The following is a 16,412-nucleotide window of genomic DNA, read 5'->3' on the forward strand; positions in this document are numbered from 1 at the left end:
CCTCACTTCTTCAGATGCAAGTCTTGCATCTGAAGAAGTGAGGTTCTTACCCACGAAAGCTTATGCTCCCAATACTTCTGTTAGTCTTAAAGGTGCCACAGGACCCTCTGTTGCTTTTCACGTTTCACTGTGATAATTACCGTGGGGCCTGAGGCTGCCGTGCGGCCCTGCAGGGCAGGGTGAGGAGGGCCAGGGGGGATTTCGCCTTTCGGGGGCCGGTTCCAGCCCGCTGCCGGGGGAGGGGTGCTGGGAGCAGGGGCTGCCCCAACTCGGGGCTACTTTACGCGAGGGGTCAGTGAGAGGTGGAGAGGGGCGCGCACGATCCTCAGCCCGCGGCTGTCCAGGGCTCAGTCACTTCCTACTGCCCCGGAGGACGCAGCCCTGCCCCGCGCCTGGTTGGCTGCCGGCGGCGGAGAGGGGTGGGGTGATGCGAGCTGCAGCAGGGGACAGGGCGGCTGGAGCACAGCGCTGCTGGAGCTAGCGGAGCCTGCGGCTGGGGCGCAGCTGGCCATGGGGGGGCTGAAAGAGGAGCTGCTTAAGACCATCTGGCACGCCTTCACCGCCCTGGACCTGGACCGGAGCGGCAAGGTCTCCAAGTCCCAGCTCAAGGCAAGTGCGGGAGGGAGCCTGGAGACCCCAGCTGGTCTGGGGGGCAAGTGTCCTCCGCCCCACCCCGGGCGCAGAGCTGCTACTGGCGAGAGGCCCCGGGCACGGGGCAGAAACAGGGGCTTTGCTGCCTCTTGCTCTGGGGCCTCCTGACTGTGATTCCTTCCTTCTCTCTCCCCCCGCCAAGAGAGAGCAAGAGGAAGGAAGCAGCTTGTGACCATCCCAGGGTTGCTGCTGCTGGGGAAGCAAAATCAGCAGCCTGTCTTTTGTTCCTGCTCTTCACAGGGGTGGGGGTGGAGAGCCGGAGCCTGTGAGCCTCCCGCAAAGCCCTGGGACAGTTGTCTCTGGGAGGCTTGGTGCTTTGGCTCCATTGTGGTACTGCCGGATACCCCGGTCAGGACAGCGTCAGACACATTGACACTCTCTTGGGATGGCCCCAAAATGGTAGGGTTGACTTTTGAACACAGGGATGGTCTGAAAACCTGTCCGGACACACACTTGGTCTGTCCTGGAGATAGTACTTTGGTGTCCATCTTTGCCACCATATAACTGTGTAAAATCACTGGGGACCCCTGGGAATAAAGCTATTGGTGCAAAATATGCACCCCCTATGTCACCATCTTCTCTGTGAGCCATCAAGTTCCCATCATGTTCACTGGGCAAACAAGGGTAGAGCAGAGCCCTTTCCAGATTGTTTGAAATGCTATGTAGGCCACAAATTCATTTTTTCTCCAGTGCTGTTCCCTAATTTGATGTGCAGTGCCCTGGGTCTCGAGCTGTTACATATGTGTGCATGTGGGTCCTGAAGTTAAAGCAGTTCTCTTGTCATGGAGGGTGCTGACGCTTATTTGATTTCTGGCCTGTATGTGCGCTTACACAAACCCATCCCTCCAGTCATTTGCCTTGAGTATCCTTTTCTGCATGGCTCTCTTGTAGACTAGATGCAAGGTCCCAAACAAAGGAATTGACCCCATTCAAGTGGAATTTAGAGTCTGCCAAAGGGAGAATGTGGTTTTACAGCGCTCTCTTACTTGAGTGTAAACAGGAGAAGTAGTCAAGAGGCTCCAACTGTGTGATTCTTTTCCAGTTTATGCTCTGAAGTGTTTGTACTTAATAGAACTCGCACAGCTTGTGGAATCTGATTCCATTCTGGCCATGTTTCATAGGACTATCTTCGGCTGGGAATAATGGGAAGAATCTGCCTAAATACACGTTTCAAATAGGACTCTACACCTGTTGGCATTTCAGACAGTAGATCATTGTATTGATCACCAGGTCAACTGTAACCTCTGTAGTCACTGGAGAAAACATGAGGACTGTCTCTCTTCTGAAGGACAGACTGTCTGTCCTTAGTACAGTGGGAAACCCACAGTCAGCTTCAGTAGGTTAGGGATACAAACATTCTAATTTATCAAGGCTCTCATTTTTAAAAAAACAATCTTGTTTGTTTTCCTGCCACCCTACCACACCCTGCTATGTTCTCTCTTGATTTGCAGGTTCTGTGCAGTCTCTGTTTAGTTAGGTTTTGCAGTAATTCTTCCCCATTACTGTAATTACCGTGCCTTGAGGGTATGAGGAAAGGTTGACGCTTGAGAGTTTTATGAAATAAATGGTTGGTGGTCAGCTTTGACAGTTCCCCTTAGTGTCCGCGTGTTTGCTGTGGCTTAATTTAACTTTAATTCTCTGCTGCGTTACCCCTCAACCACACACAAGATTTTCCTAAACCTTTTTGGTATTTGTAATACTTCTGGAATAATTTTTTTTTAAATAATAATTTTAGTAATTCTCTTGATCAGTGTTTCCCAAACTTGGGACACCACTTGTGTAGGGAAAGCCCCTGGCAGGCTGCGCCGGTTTGTTTACCTGCCCCGTCCGCAGGTCTGGCCACGGTTCACTGTTCCAGGCCAATAGGAGCTGCTGGAAGTGGCGCGGGCCGAGGGACGTACTGGCCAGTGGGAGCTGCGATCGGCTGGACCTGTGGACGGGGCAGGTAAACAAACCGGCCTGGCCCGCCAGGGGCTTTCCCTATAAAAGCGGCGTGCCAAGTTTGGGAAACACTGCTCTAGATGATAGGAGCATAGCATTGATCTGCTGTTTTGATTGCAAGTGGATTACACCACCATTTCTGAAGAACTCACGTTCTAATTTCTTTTCCCAGCTGGTCTGTTTGCTCCACAAAAGTGACATTTTATTATTTTTTCAAGGCAGTACAAACATAAAAATAATCCAGTGTAAGAATGAATGTGTTTTATGCAGCAGAGGCCCAATTCCGAAGGGATTTATTTTCTGCACTGGTCTTAATTTAATGGAAATAGAAAGTGATAGAGACAGGTATGTGGGTCCTTTCTTCCCCCTCTGCATCATTTGAAGAGGAGTCAAGTCCTTGGGAAAAACTGGGACCCATCAGGACAGAGGCAGTTGTGTGAGATGTCCCTGATCCCTTTTCTCTTAATTACTTAATTCCTTTGTACATGATATCTGTACAGCCAACAGGTAAAGACCCTAGGAGTGAGTGGGGACGATATGGGGAACAGCCACACTATATGGGTATTACTGACTAATTTAAGCAAAATCAGTCCTCTTTTGTATTTTAAAGTATTGTGCATTGATTTATTTGACCAATATTTTCTAGTATTTCTGCAGTTATATTGATTACCCCATTCTTTTACACATCAACAAAAATTGTAAACATTTATGATGCTTGTCTGTTCATAAATTATACGTTAAATATAAACATTGCTCTTGTTTTGTTTATATTGCACCACACCCTTTCAAATGCCACTATAGCAAAATTACAGTATAATTTTTGTGGAAGCAATTACAGCTTTATTTTACTATTGTGGTTTTAGTATGAGCTACATGCAGGCATATGTTGTACTATTTTAAAATCTTCCTGTTGGTTTCATTTTTTTGTACTCTTCAGTTTCTAAATTTTTTTTTTTTACTAAAATGGTGAGTCTTGGTGGTATGAATAGTAAAGATACTTTCCAAAAGTTTAATGTAGCCTTTGGACAAATCTTGCAAATGCTTACTACTGGATTTCTATAAGACTGCTTACAGCAGTAAGCATTACATGTGGTAGTATGTTTGAGAGATTGGAACCTTAGAGATCATGCAAGCCAAACCCATTTTTACACAATATATGAAAAGTTTTTTGTATTTCTTCCTAATTTTCTCTATTTGGTGGTGGACTTACTTAACTATTGACTATTCACAGTTTTGCTGTTCTTCCTTGTTTGCTTCTCGTGGCCTACATTTTCAAAAGTGGTTTGGGCATCTCAATTTTTGGGTCCTCGACTTGACTCCTCTGATTTTCAGAAGGTGGGGTGACTGACACTCTTGGAAAATCTTGCTTTTTTCAGGTGTGTCAAGGTGTGTGTCCAAAAAGTGAGGCCACCAAAGTCTCTAGTCACTTTTGAAAATTTTGGCCAGTGTGCTGATCTGCAGGGTGATACAGGGTTAGGATAACAGGGCAGAAATGAGAGAGGGAGATGTAAATTATAGAACTTTAGTTTAATATCCAAGTGGAGAAGATAAAGGTGGCTCATCTAGAAAAAGTGAGCAGTATGTAGTTGGTCATTATAATGAGAAATTGTTACTTTATTATATTCACTGGAATGAATTAAATTATTGGTCTCCCTTGAGACTGGAAACATCACTGCAGCCATACCTCTACCAGTACAGAATACCCTTCTAAACTCAAGTCTCCCAGCTGTCAGCATTATACCCTATATTGAAATACTTTTTTTATAATTTGTATTAGCATAGTGCCTAAGAGCCCTAGACCTGGACCAAGACACCATTGTGTGCTGTACAAAACCAGAACAAGGAAGATGAGACGTAAGATGATGTCCAAACTCTCAACAGTTTTAGCTCTGTGGATAGGAAAGGCCGTATCTTAGAGATGTTATGCAGAAGAATCTTAAGGGAGGACCTAGAGGGAGATCTGAATTGAAGATGATGCCCAGGTTATGGGCCTGAGTGATGTCCAGGATGCTGGTAATGTCAGTGATTAAGAAAGGAGACCGAGGGTGGGAGCATGTTGAGCTGGAGCTGATGGCAAGATGTCCATTAGGAGATGTCAGAGAGACAGTCCAAGAATATCTCGAAGTGACTTTGTACAAGGCTAGTACATAGAATTGTACAGTTCCATAACTGTTGTAAACTCTTAAAGAAAAAACCCAACCCCACCCGCTCCTAAAAGATGAAACTAGTACTGAAGAAATTATCAATATCCTGTGGAGTGCAAGGTTGTTACTCTTAATGGTCCCATTATTATTTTGGCTGATATACTCTTTTATATGGGGCAGTTAGTATCTGTTGAATAAGTTGTTGGAGTGTTCCTTCTCTTTCTGGGGGACCGATCACCTATGGGCACTCTTATGCTTGCAGTTCAGCATATGTGTAAGGGTTTGTGGGATCAGGGCCTAAGTAATTCCAGGAGTTGGAGCAGTAGCACAGACAGAGATGTGTTAGAGACATAAATGCCCAGTGAAGCAACTTTAAAAATAAAAACATGATTCAGAAGCATCTAGCAAAGTCTCATGAAGCTTTCAGGACCTTAGTGATCCAGCCTTTGGCTGGTGTCAGTTACTGCAGGGGTTTGCAGCTTGCTCCACAGCATAGCAGAAAGATGAGTTTCTGGCATAGAGCAAGAGACTGGTTCTGGCATGCAGGTGGATTGTTAATTGTGGCAACAAGAGCATAATAAATGCTGAAAGAAAAAGTTGCTTAGCAACCATATGGGCACTAGAAGAATGATCCTTACTGGTGGAAATTTTCTTCACGGTTTAAATGAGATTCTGCAGTACAAGGGGCTTTTTAGTACCTTAAGCTTGTGCTCAGCTATTTTTTTTACTATTGATCGTCAAAGTGATGCTTTAGTGGATAGGCATTTTTTTTTAAAAAGTAAGAACTCATTGCTGAGTTTTCTAAATTTACTCTAGATCCCAAGAAAGGCAGTTGGCTCTCTGCCACTTCAAAGAATGGAAGACTTTGGAAGGCAGCAAGGAATTTCTTGAACTATGAAAAGAAGGAACTGAGCATAATAGAGTCTCAGATAAGGCAGATTTTCAAAAATGGTTGAAAGTAGAATTCTTTCCTGGTATCTGGTTCCAAGTTGTTGAAACTATCCAGGGTTTCCTTCAGCCTTTGCGCATCAGTAAGCCCTCAAGGGGGAGAGCAGGAGAGCTAGGCAGATGACAACAAAGTGCTGCTTTTATTGAATATTCCTTAGTTGTTCTTAATGGTAACCTTGTAAATGAGCACATTTTTTTGGAATGTTCTGGTTAAGTGCCTTCTAGTTGAAAACTTCTGATCAATTTATTCCTTTCCCCTAACTCTTATAGATACATAGGTAACAGGAGGGAAGCCTTGATCAGGGGATGAAGGAGCACTGGTCTCTTTCACTGCATTAGCAAGAGATGGGGGGCTTTAGTGTTTGGAATAATTTGTTTGGTGAAGGTAATTTTTTAAATTGGAGGGGAACAGCTTGCTGAGGAGGGCAGTATGTTTGTGTGTCTCTCAGTTTTTGTTTTTGTTTTGTTTTGTTTTGTTACATCATCGTCCCAATTCATAGGGTGCCGTGAAAAGGGTAGAGTGAAGGGGAATATTTGTTTTAAAACTTCCCATCACTGGAATGGGTGGGTATTTTAAGAGACTCCAGAGGGCCATAGCATCTTCCTCCAGCATACTGTACTTCCGTACAATATAGCCAGTGTGAGGCATTATGCTTAGGATAAAATTTTCAATAGGATCTCAACCTGGCATCTAAAACTATATCTCCAATATTTATTCATCCGAGTTCTTGTACATAGTCTGAGAGCCGGCTTTGCATGTGTATTTGCAACTTTTGCATGAATAGCTGAAAAATGGTGCAAATCACAGTCTGAACACAAAAACGTATATACAGTTTTATTATCTGCTTTGAAAAACTTGGCAGTTAATTAAAATAGCAGGTGTCACGGAGTATGGGGGGACTCAGGGCCCTGCACCCCCGGCGTCCTGCGATTCACCATGACTCTCAGCCAGCCAGTAAAGCAGAAGGTTTATTTAGACGACGGGAATACAGTCCAAGACAGGTCTTGCAGGCACAGACAACAGGATACCCCTCAGTTAGGTCCATCTTGGGGTCCTCGGGCACCCCAGCCCCCCTCCAGAGGTCAGAGCCCTCCCTGCCTCCCAGCCACCTCACCAGCCAGCTTCCCCGACTCTGCCTTCAGCGACCCCTCCCACAGCCTTTGTTCAGTTTCCCGGGCAAAGGTGTCACCTGGCCCCAGCCCCCTCCTGGGTTCTCATTTTACATGCTCAGGTATTCTCCGTAGGTCAGTCTCCCATCCCCCAATGCAGACTATCCTAGCCACACTCCCCTGTCAGCATTCACAGACCACAGTAAGAACAGTCCCAGTTCGTCACAGCAGGCAATAGAGAACAGTACCTATTTCTGTTCTCTTTAGACTTCTTTGTTACCCGGCTAGGTCAGATTAAATTATTTTGTTTAATTTTAATGTACATGTGTGAAGATTTTGTTTTCATGGAAGTGTTTATGTGCTTTTGTAAATTAAAAGGTGGTCTTGGTAGGATTTCATGATAATGCTGATATTTTGCTATGTTTTTTATCATAAGAGCAATGGAGCAAATTTGAATGTCATCGGATAGGAAAGAAACCAGAATGACTCTCCATTGAATCTGCAACTTAGATACATTCTTCTTATCTGACAATTCTGAAGATTTCAAACCTATTTCCACTTATTCTGGTTTTGCAGCTACCCCATTTTCAACTGCTCTGTGCTAACACAGATATATTTAGCTGTCTATAAATATCTGTAAACAAATTTGCAGACTTTCTCCCTGTCTCACTTTGTTCTGTTTTTTAGATGTTGTACTTGCCCAATGAACAAAGAGGACCATTACATACATACATCTCTCTCTATATTTTGTGTGTGTGTGTGTGTGTGTGAGAGAGACACCAAATAATTTCAGTTGGTATCTTTTCTCACAAGTGGGTGGTTAGCTTTCTTTTATGTAGGCAGGATCATTTTTTTTTTTTAATGCAAGTTGTTTTTTTTTCTGTTTAATTCCTCTTCTTTCCTCTTGTCTTCATTATATTGTTTCTCCGACAGCACACTGGGAAAAGAATTTACAGTTCCAATTCCTTCATAGATAAGTAAGGTTAAATGCTTAACCCAGTTTCTGTAGCTGTATGGGGTACATAATCCTTAAGGGCTTGACACTGTACTATATAAATCAATGGGAGTTTTCCCCTTTCACTTTAATGGATGCAGGTTCAAGCCCTAATAAGCCATGTTCAGGCATGTCTTCACTAGCAACTTTAAAGTGCTGACACAACAGCACTGATGCATCAGCGCTTTAATATGACTGTGTAGTCGTGGCACCAGCGCTGGGAGAGAGCTCTCCCAGTGCTATAAAAAAACCCACCTCTATGAGGGGAATAGCTACCAGCACTGGTGCACTGTCTACACTGGCACTTTACAGCGTTGAAACTTGCTGCGCTCTGGGGGTTGGGTTTTTTTCCACACCCATGAGCGAGAAAGTTGCAGTGCTGTAAAGTGGCAGTGTAGACAAGCCCTTAGATTGGCTGAGCAGCAGGCTGTCTGGTCCTTGGGAAGGTATGTGAGAGAGAAGAGAAGGAAGAAACCGCACTCTTTGTGGCTGGGAGATGCGGGACCTTTCACCAGGACTCTTAGGATATGTCTACAGTATGAGCTAGAGATGTGATTTCCAGCTTGCCTACATATGCTAGTGCGAGTATAAATAGCATCATAGCTGTGGTAGCACAGGCAGCGGTGGCATGGCTGAACTGTGCAGAGTACAACCCCCTGGACCCCCATATGTACTTGGCATGGCTAAGCCGGTTGCCATTGCCCATGCTACCATGGCTACACTACTATTTATGCTCATGCTAGCAGTTGTACACAAGCTGAGAATCACACCCCTAATTTGTAGTGTAGATGTAGCCTTAGTGCTACTAGTTTCATGGCATACAAGTAAAAATGATCTAGGTTCTTTGCCCCATAGTTGGTAACCAGGCATATGTTTTGCTTGTAAAATGCTGCATACAGTGGAGAGTTTTAGATGTATTTATTGCCACTTAGTTTTCATGAACTCTGTACTTCCTTAAAACTAATGAAGCATGTAGCCTCTCATTGAAGGTCATTTCTCTAGATAGGTTATGCGGGGGCTGAAACCGATGAAGTAACACATGCAAATATGTTGTTTTAAAATAAAATGTTAAGAATTGCTTCTGAACTCTTCCCTTCCCTTCCCTCCCTTCCCCCAGGGCCCTCCTATAACATTACTTGCCTTTTACCAGTTGAAACCTATGGTAAATATAGAAAAGTAACGGAAGAGCAAGCAGATGAGAGAAATTCAAAATCTATACCTTTATTTGACAAGTTAGCATTTCCTATAAACTCAAGATGTATCTTGAAATACTTTTCATGAGTCATGTTAGTCACAGTGCTGAATTTTTATAACAACAGGAGCTGGTTATTGCTTATCATTTCCTCCTATTAACTAATTTCCTCACAGAAACATGAGTTTTGTATTTCCACGGACCTTCCCTTACTTTCAAATACATGATTTGAATTCTTTGTGTAGCTGTTTTTGTATTTGTTTGGTAACCACCATATTGTAACCATTTTGTCTCTGTAATAGTGTTACCATTTGAAGGGTTTGAATCCCTGTAATTCAACTACTAGAACAGTATTTTCCTTCAACAAAAATCCCCAGTTTACAACTCACCCTGACATGAATGTGTCACATTCTGTGCAGACTTTAGTGAATCACAGCGCTGTCACTAAGGAAACTGACCTCTGATCTCACTGATTTGTTTTCCGTTTTTAGGTCCTTTCTCACAATTTGTGCACAGTGCTAAATGTTCCACATGACCCAGTGGCCTTGGAAGAGCATTTTCGGGATGATGATGAAGGACCAGTTTCCAATCAGGGTTACATGCCTTATTTAAACAAATTCATCTTGGAAAAGGTAAGTTTTTAGTTCTTCTTGTGTTCTCTCTTCAAGTAAGCAGTTTTAGGATTAGATAATAAACTTAAATGTTCTACTGCAATGATAAATTCCTACACTGGGGGAAAGGGGAGGAGGGAGAGAGAGAGAAAGGGACAGGGAGGAAGGGAAATGAAGAAATGCTGATCCTGATTCTGTACATTAGGACATAATAGAGAAATGCTCTGTGCAGAGTTGTATGCCTTAAAATTGCAAGATGCAGTATTATTTTTTGTTTTGTTTTTTTCCTTTTTACCCCACTGCCTGGGCCACACTTGTGCAAAGATGTGTTCATGTACATAGTGGATCGTGGTTAAAATTATTTTAAGACGTTTGGAACTGTATATTGACCTATATTCTACTATAGTGATATGTAGACTCAGTTACAAACAGGAAGGGCAGAAATCCCTTATATCGAAAGAGGGTATTTTAATTTGAAAATCCACAAAAATAGTATTATAGTGGGAGTCAGTAGGTGGTACTGTTAGTTTTAAAAGTTCTTTCTCTTAGTGCACAAGTATTGTGTAGACTTTGAAGAAATGCATTGTTAGTTTTGTGATGTATTTTCTTTTTTTGGGGAACTGTGGCAAGCAGCAGGGTTTGCTCTCTACCTTAATCTACCTAACCAGAGGCAATTCTTGAGGCAGAGTTGCCTTCTGGGAACTGGGCATTAGTGTGTTATCTGAAATTCCTAAAGAGGGAGTAGTCTGTGTGTCATTCGTGACCACCTCTGTTCAAGGCATGGTGTATGAAAGTGTAAAATAAACAGCAATAAGACTATTCCCAGTTTCCCCATCACTGATTTCTCCTCCAATGAGAAACTGATCTGCAAGGCCCCAAAATCTGCTACTACTCTGCAGAGGGGTGACAATAGCTATGCAGATAGTGGCTCCCCTTTTATAGCATTAATGAGTTCCTCCTAATGGAGTCCTGTACCAAGGAATAGCTGAAAAGTTTTGTGCAGCATCATGTGTCACACTTTGTGCAAATTATTTAATGAACCAATTTGTCTTTAATGATAAACTTAAAAATAGCATATGCATTTAATACTGGTGAGCATTACATAGCTTTGAGGTGCATAACACCTGGCAGGTCTGGTTGAGGTATCACCATCAGTGAAGTTAAGCCTCATCAGGAACGCTGGAAGCTCCCAAGAAGTAGGGGGGCCACCGGTGTCCAAACTGTGGCCTCGCCCTCTGTCCCTCCCCTGGCCCCGTGCCTACTCCACCTCTTTTCCCCCCCAAGGCCACTCGCTCCTCGTTGCCTGCTCCCCCTTAAGGTAGGTAAAAAATGGGAGGGCATAGCCTTCCCACTTTTAAAAGTGATGGGGCCATGGCCCTCTAGCCCCCCCATTCAGGTACCACTGAGCCTCATCCCTTCCTTTAGTTTTAACCAGTCAGCCCCCTCTATCTCTCCGGACTTTGGTTCTCCCACAGATTTCACACTCTTCCCTCCTTTTGTGTGGGGGTGGGGGTGGGTTTTTGGTGTGTTAGCCATTAAAGCACATCAGGGTACATCATGATGCTGATGTAACTGTTACTCTCTTGGCCATTCTGTGGTGAAGCATTCTGCAGTGTTAACTTGTAAATGTGAAAGCATTTTAGTTTAAATTAAAGAGACTGTTTGTTTATTCTGAAATACAAACAATCCATCAGTTTTTCCTACCAAATCTTCCAAAGAAAGAAAGGGCCTTGTTTTTCCCAAAATGAAGAGTTGTAGGTGGAGAGCCTGAACTGTAGTCCCAACTTTTTACAAATGCCTTTCATAGGCAGTATCAAGTCATTAAGCCAGTTGTCATCTGCAATGCAGTGTCAAAGAGAGAATAGAAAAAGGGAAATGGAAAGCCTCCTAAATGCTTAAATGAAATATGCTTTCATTTAAAAAAGTGTGCATAAGAAGAGTGGGCACTTTGTGTATGAGGGGGGAGGAGGAGGGAAGGAGTAACTGCGCTATTACCATTTAATAGCACTTTAATTTGCAAAACATTTTCATCTTAAAAGGCAAAAGTTGAGAAACCCAGGTTCAATTGCCCAGAATCTCTTGCTTTGTAATGCTAATTAAATGTCAGATATTTGAAAATGCTTGTATCTTGGATACAAATTAAAAAAGGGTTTTTTTGTGCTGCTCAAGAAACTTTTTTTTTTTATTCCTTTTTTAAGATCTGAATCATGCATTGCTGAATATACAAAGCTGTCTTTGTGGACAGTAAAAATCTTCATTGTAGTCTGTTTTCTTTGGCAGTTTAGGAGGTATGAACAAGTGTCAGAAGAGAAGAGAGATGCACTGAGGCACAGATGCATGCCATTTCTCCCTTGGAAAAATGAATTTTTGCTTTTCCCCATTTCAGTAATTTGTGCCTTAGTCTGGATGATCTTAGAACAAGTGAACAAATACGTCTCCAGGATTTCCCCCCAAAATCTGTATTCCTAAACAAAAATATTCACATATTAAACACTGCATGATCAAGTCCTTAGCACTCTATTATTCCTTATGGAACTCCCACTTATTCCAAAGGACACTGTTGATTTCCAGACATGCAGTTTCCTATGAATTCTTCCGGTGAGGTGATGGTATAACTGTCCTCCTGTTGTCTTCAATGAGAGCAGAAGCAGCCTGTTTTGAAGGAGTTCTTAAACTCACAGGGTATTTTGCTTTTTAAAAATTACCCAAATTCTCTCCTTTTATTTAAAATAATAAATCCTTGCATTTGGATTTTAATAAGATTCAACATTTCTTAGAAAGTAAACATTGGTGTTAGTATATGGCATAGACACTCTCATGTTTTAGACGGCCTTTAGACTAAAATTAATTATCAGCTTGTTTTTACTGGAAATTAGAAAGAAGCTTTTGCATTAGTTTTGTAGTGCAGTGTATTGTTTCTCAGTGTTCACAAACTATCCAAATCATTTTATCATCAGCAAACATGCCAATCTGTATAGAAAAATCACTTTGAGGTGCCAAAGCAACAACTCATATTATCCTGCCTCACTTCTAGAGTAAATCTCATTGAGAAAACTGTTCAAGCTTTTAAAATCTTTCTTCTTGTACTCCTGAATATAAATGAATTATTCATCTAAAGTACTAGGGAATGAGTTGCTCTGCAACAAAGCCTCCATTGTTGAACCAGGGAAGCATGGAGAAATGCCGAAATTGGCAATTTGATGAAGGAAGCGAGTAGCAACAAACTTTCTTTATTGGTATATGGAATTAGTATTACTAATACCTCCACTTATATTTTCATTATACCACCTTTATAGTTTCCTGGCAGCTGTCTTGATACTTTTGCATCTCAGATGCCTTCAGTTCAACATTCTTCCTCTTTAATTATACTTATTTCTGTTGCCCGAAAAACAAATAGAGAGAGAGAAAAATATGTATCTTGCCAGTCTGGTTTTTTTCATACTGTGTTTTTTATTTCTCTGCTTTTTACGCACTTATTATTGAGTTGTCAGTAATATCTCACATGGATATCAGCCAAAATTATAATAGAAGAGTTACATAAAATTGTACCAAATCACACTTCCTTTCACTTACGCTGGTGGTAGCATTTTACACCCCGCTTTTCGTATGTCTAAAGAACTATACAAGATGCAAGCCAGTGAAGAATCAGACCCATAAACTCCAAATTCTTTCAGCTCCTTGGGGACTGTCTTTGTGTATTGTAAAGCTCCAGGCAGGCTGTTGAATTTCTGTACTTAGTTGCACTTAAGGCCGTTTTGTTTGGTCGAATGGTGCTAGTGGGATATTATGGTTGCGGTGTTTTTGTTTTGTATACCAAGAAAACAAACAAACAAACAAACAATCCTACTGGATTCAGACTTAAATCTTTTGTCGTTACAGTGTAAAATTTCTTTTGGAGGAGATGGAGGTGTTCTGTATTTTTTTTTATTATACTTCATTGTTTTAAGTAAGAGTGCTTTTTCAACTTCTCTTTTAGTTCATCTTGTATCTTCCTTTGCACAAAAGCACAAATTAATAATCTGATAGTTTTAGAATACTACAGAAGTTTCCAAGCAAAATGGTGACTTTGAAGTAGATTGCACACATTCCATAGAGAGTAGAGTAAAAAGCATATACTGGTGTATGGTGTACATTTTGTTATTAAAACTAACATTAATCTTTAAGAACATGTTTGTTTGGAATCTACATTATTCAGATAGGTCACAAGCAGGATGAGACTCCTATAAAATGTATGAATAAAATTCAAGATCAGACTCTGTCTGGGTTTAAAAATTCTTACAATATTTTGGAGTCCAATCAAGTCAGTTTCTCTATTAGTATTTTTAAAGCTAATTTTGCAACTTCTTTTAAATTAAAAATCCAGGATGGCCTCTGCTCCTATCTGATTTTATAAATGGTTATTTGTTTATGTCACAACAAGAAGCTTGTGTGTGTTTATTACTGACTTTCTGTCCATTTGCCAGCAGTTATTCCTATCCAGAAAGGTAGTTTTGAAAATTTTACAAATGCCTCTTAATCATTTTAAGCTCATCTTGTGTAAATACCTATAATTGTAACTTGAGATCCCATTCAACTGTCTTGAAATGTAAACATTATTCAGAGGGCTAAAATATGATAATGGTAATAGCTTGTTTATTACTTCACCACCTTGAGTGAAGCTTTGTTAACTGTGCATCCCAAATTAAAGCAGCCAAGATTTCCATGGTGTGGATTTAGCTCTAGAAAAATTAGCTGATGGTTTGGGGACTTGGATTTTTTCCTTTGCAGTTTTATTTGAAGAATGTACATATAAGAAAGGATTATGGCATCAGCTATACAAAACTTGCAAGAAGGCTATTGGGCATTTACTTTTTGGTAAAAGTGAGCTATTTAGTTTCTCTTTCCCTTGGATTTCAACATCATTGTGTTTGGTGCAATATGTGGACATTACATACCCTCTTAAGCTCTTCATCCCTTTTTAACAATAGGCTTAATGGTTAAAAAAAAATTCCTGAAGTGAATCAAGATGACTTGCCTTTGGAAAGGGTTGGGGGGGGGGGCTGTCCACTCACCTCAGAATTATATACTAGGAGCTACATAGAATTAGCAAAAGAGGACCTATTTTAGGGCCAAGTCAGAGTCCTGCAATAAACTCTGCATGGAGCTCATTACAGGATCAGGGCCTTAGTAACTATTTTTAATTGCAAATAAATAGATCTTAGAATAATTAGCAAATTGATCAGACTGAGAAATTATTTTCTAAACTATTTGTACGTGGCCATTTCCCCAGTAAAAATGTTAGGTTTCCTACACTTATTTGATTTTTATTTTATAAAATAAAATAAAATAAACAAAACCCTGCTGTTTGAAAACAGGAAAAGGAAAATAACACCTGGATCTACAGCTGCTATGAAAGTATCAGAGGGTAGCCATGTTAGTCTGGATCTGTAAAAAGCGACAAAGAGTCCTGTGGCACCTTATAGACTAACAGAAATAGTGGAGCATAAGCTTTCGTGGGTGAATACCCACTTCGTCAGATGCATGTGGGTATTCACCCACGAAAGCTTATGCTCCAATACTTCTGTTAGTCTATAAGGTGCCACAGGACTCTTTGTAGCTGCTATGAAAGTACGGTAAGGCTTTTTAAAAAGTGCTGTAGTATATTGGTAAGCAAATGGGAAGTACTTTCCTGATCCAGCAACTTCAACATCCCAACTGTTTGAAGGATCTGGCTGAAAAAGGAAGCCTTGTCCAGGACAAAGTAATGGCAAACACCACCGATCTGTGCTGAATCAGCTCTTTGGGAATCATTAACTAGATACCTGTATTATAATGGCAGAGTTACCTGCACCCTATGGTGTCGCTTATACATTATATATTTAAATAATGTCCTAAAGGGTGCTTCGCACTTTACACAACAGATTTAGGCAAGTCCCTGCCACAAAGCGCTGTTTAGTCAAGGAAGACAAAAAACAGAGGAGGAATGGAGGACCGTAGCAAACGTATAAGCAAAGGGATTACAGTCATGTTTAGCATATGTCTTATTAGGGCCATGATTTGTGTAGACTTTGTTTTAGGTATTTATTTTCTAAATGTTCTTTAACATGTCTTTTGACCCCCTCCATCCTCACATCTCCACTTGCATGATAGAGGTAGTGTAACAGACTTGACAGGCTATGGCCTTCTTTAATGATATCTCCCTCCCCCACCCCACCCCAAACATTAGTCCAGTATTTACTTTTTAGTATGTTGTTGGGTTTTTTTGTTTTGCTTAATCCCTGTGTGACCAGGGTCCTAGTGGGGAGCCAATTGTGGTCACTCAATTAGGGTGAATTGCAAAGAATGGGGCAGACAATCCCACAAAAGCTCAGAAGTCCAAACAACCCAGTTCCCTTAAAGTGATCCAGCCTCAAGCCTCTATCCAGGTACCCACATCAAATATGATGAAAATTTCTGTAAAGCTTATTTCATCATAAAAAAAGAAAAGGTTCTACCAATTCCAAAGGATCAGACACATTACCTCCCAGGTTAATGAATGTTTCAGATTGTCAAGGCTGTATCCCCACTTTGAACTTTAGTGTACAAATGTAGGGGCCTGCATGAAGACTTCTAAGCTTAACTACCAGCTTAGTTCTGGTCCGCTGCCACCATCCCAAAGCTAATTCCCTTCCCTGGGTAGCCTTGAGGAGACCTCAAGACCTTGAGACCTTCACCAATTCCCTGGTGAATACAGATCCACACTCCTTGGATCTTAAAACAAGGAGAAATTGACCCTTCCCCCCTCCTTCCTTTCACCAACTCCTGGTGAATACAGATCCAAACCCCCTTGGATCTTAAAACAA

The 16,412-nt window shown here is 41.4% G+C and overlaps 1 protein-coding gene across 1 annotated transcript in view; it reads left to right on the forward strand.

Annotated features, from left to right (window-relative positions):
• Nucleotides 1-446: 446 nt before the first annotated feature.
• The window catches only part of SWAP70 (switching B cell complex subunit SWAP70), a 53,723-nt gene continuing 37,757 nt past the window's right edge, over nt 447-16,412 (forward strand). Inside the window, exons 1-2 of the mRNA XM_024196650.1 lie at nt 447-609; nt 9,472-9,612. Coding sequence (XP_024052418.1) covers nt 511-609; nt 9,472-9,612 — 240 coding nt within the window. The 5' untranslated portion in view covers nt 447-510. The remainder of the gene's footprint in view (nt 610-9,471; nt 9,613-16,412) is intronic.

This window comes from Terrapene carolina, unplaced genomic scaffold, assembly GCF_002925995.2.
Source record: "Terrapene carolina triunguis isolate 2854851 unplaced genomic scaffold, T_m_triunguis-2.0 Scaffold96, whole genome shotgun sequence".
NCBI lineage: Eukaryota > Metazoa > Chordata > Testudines > Emydidae > Terrapene > Terrapene triunguis.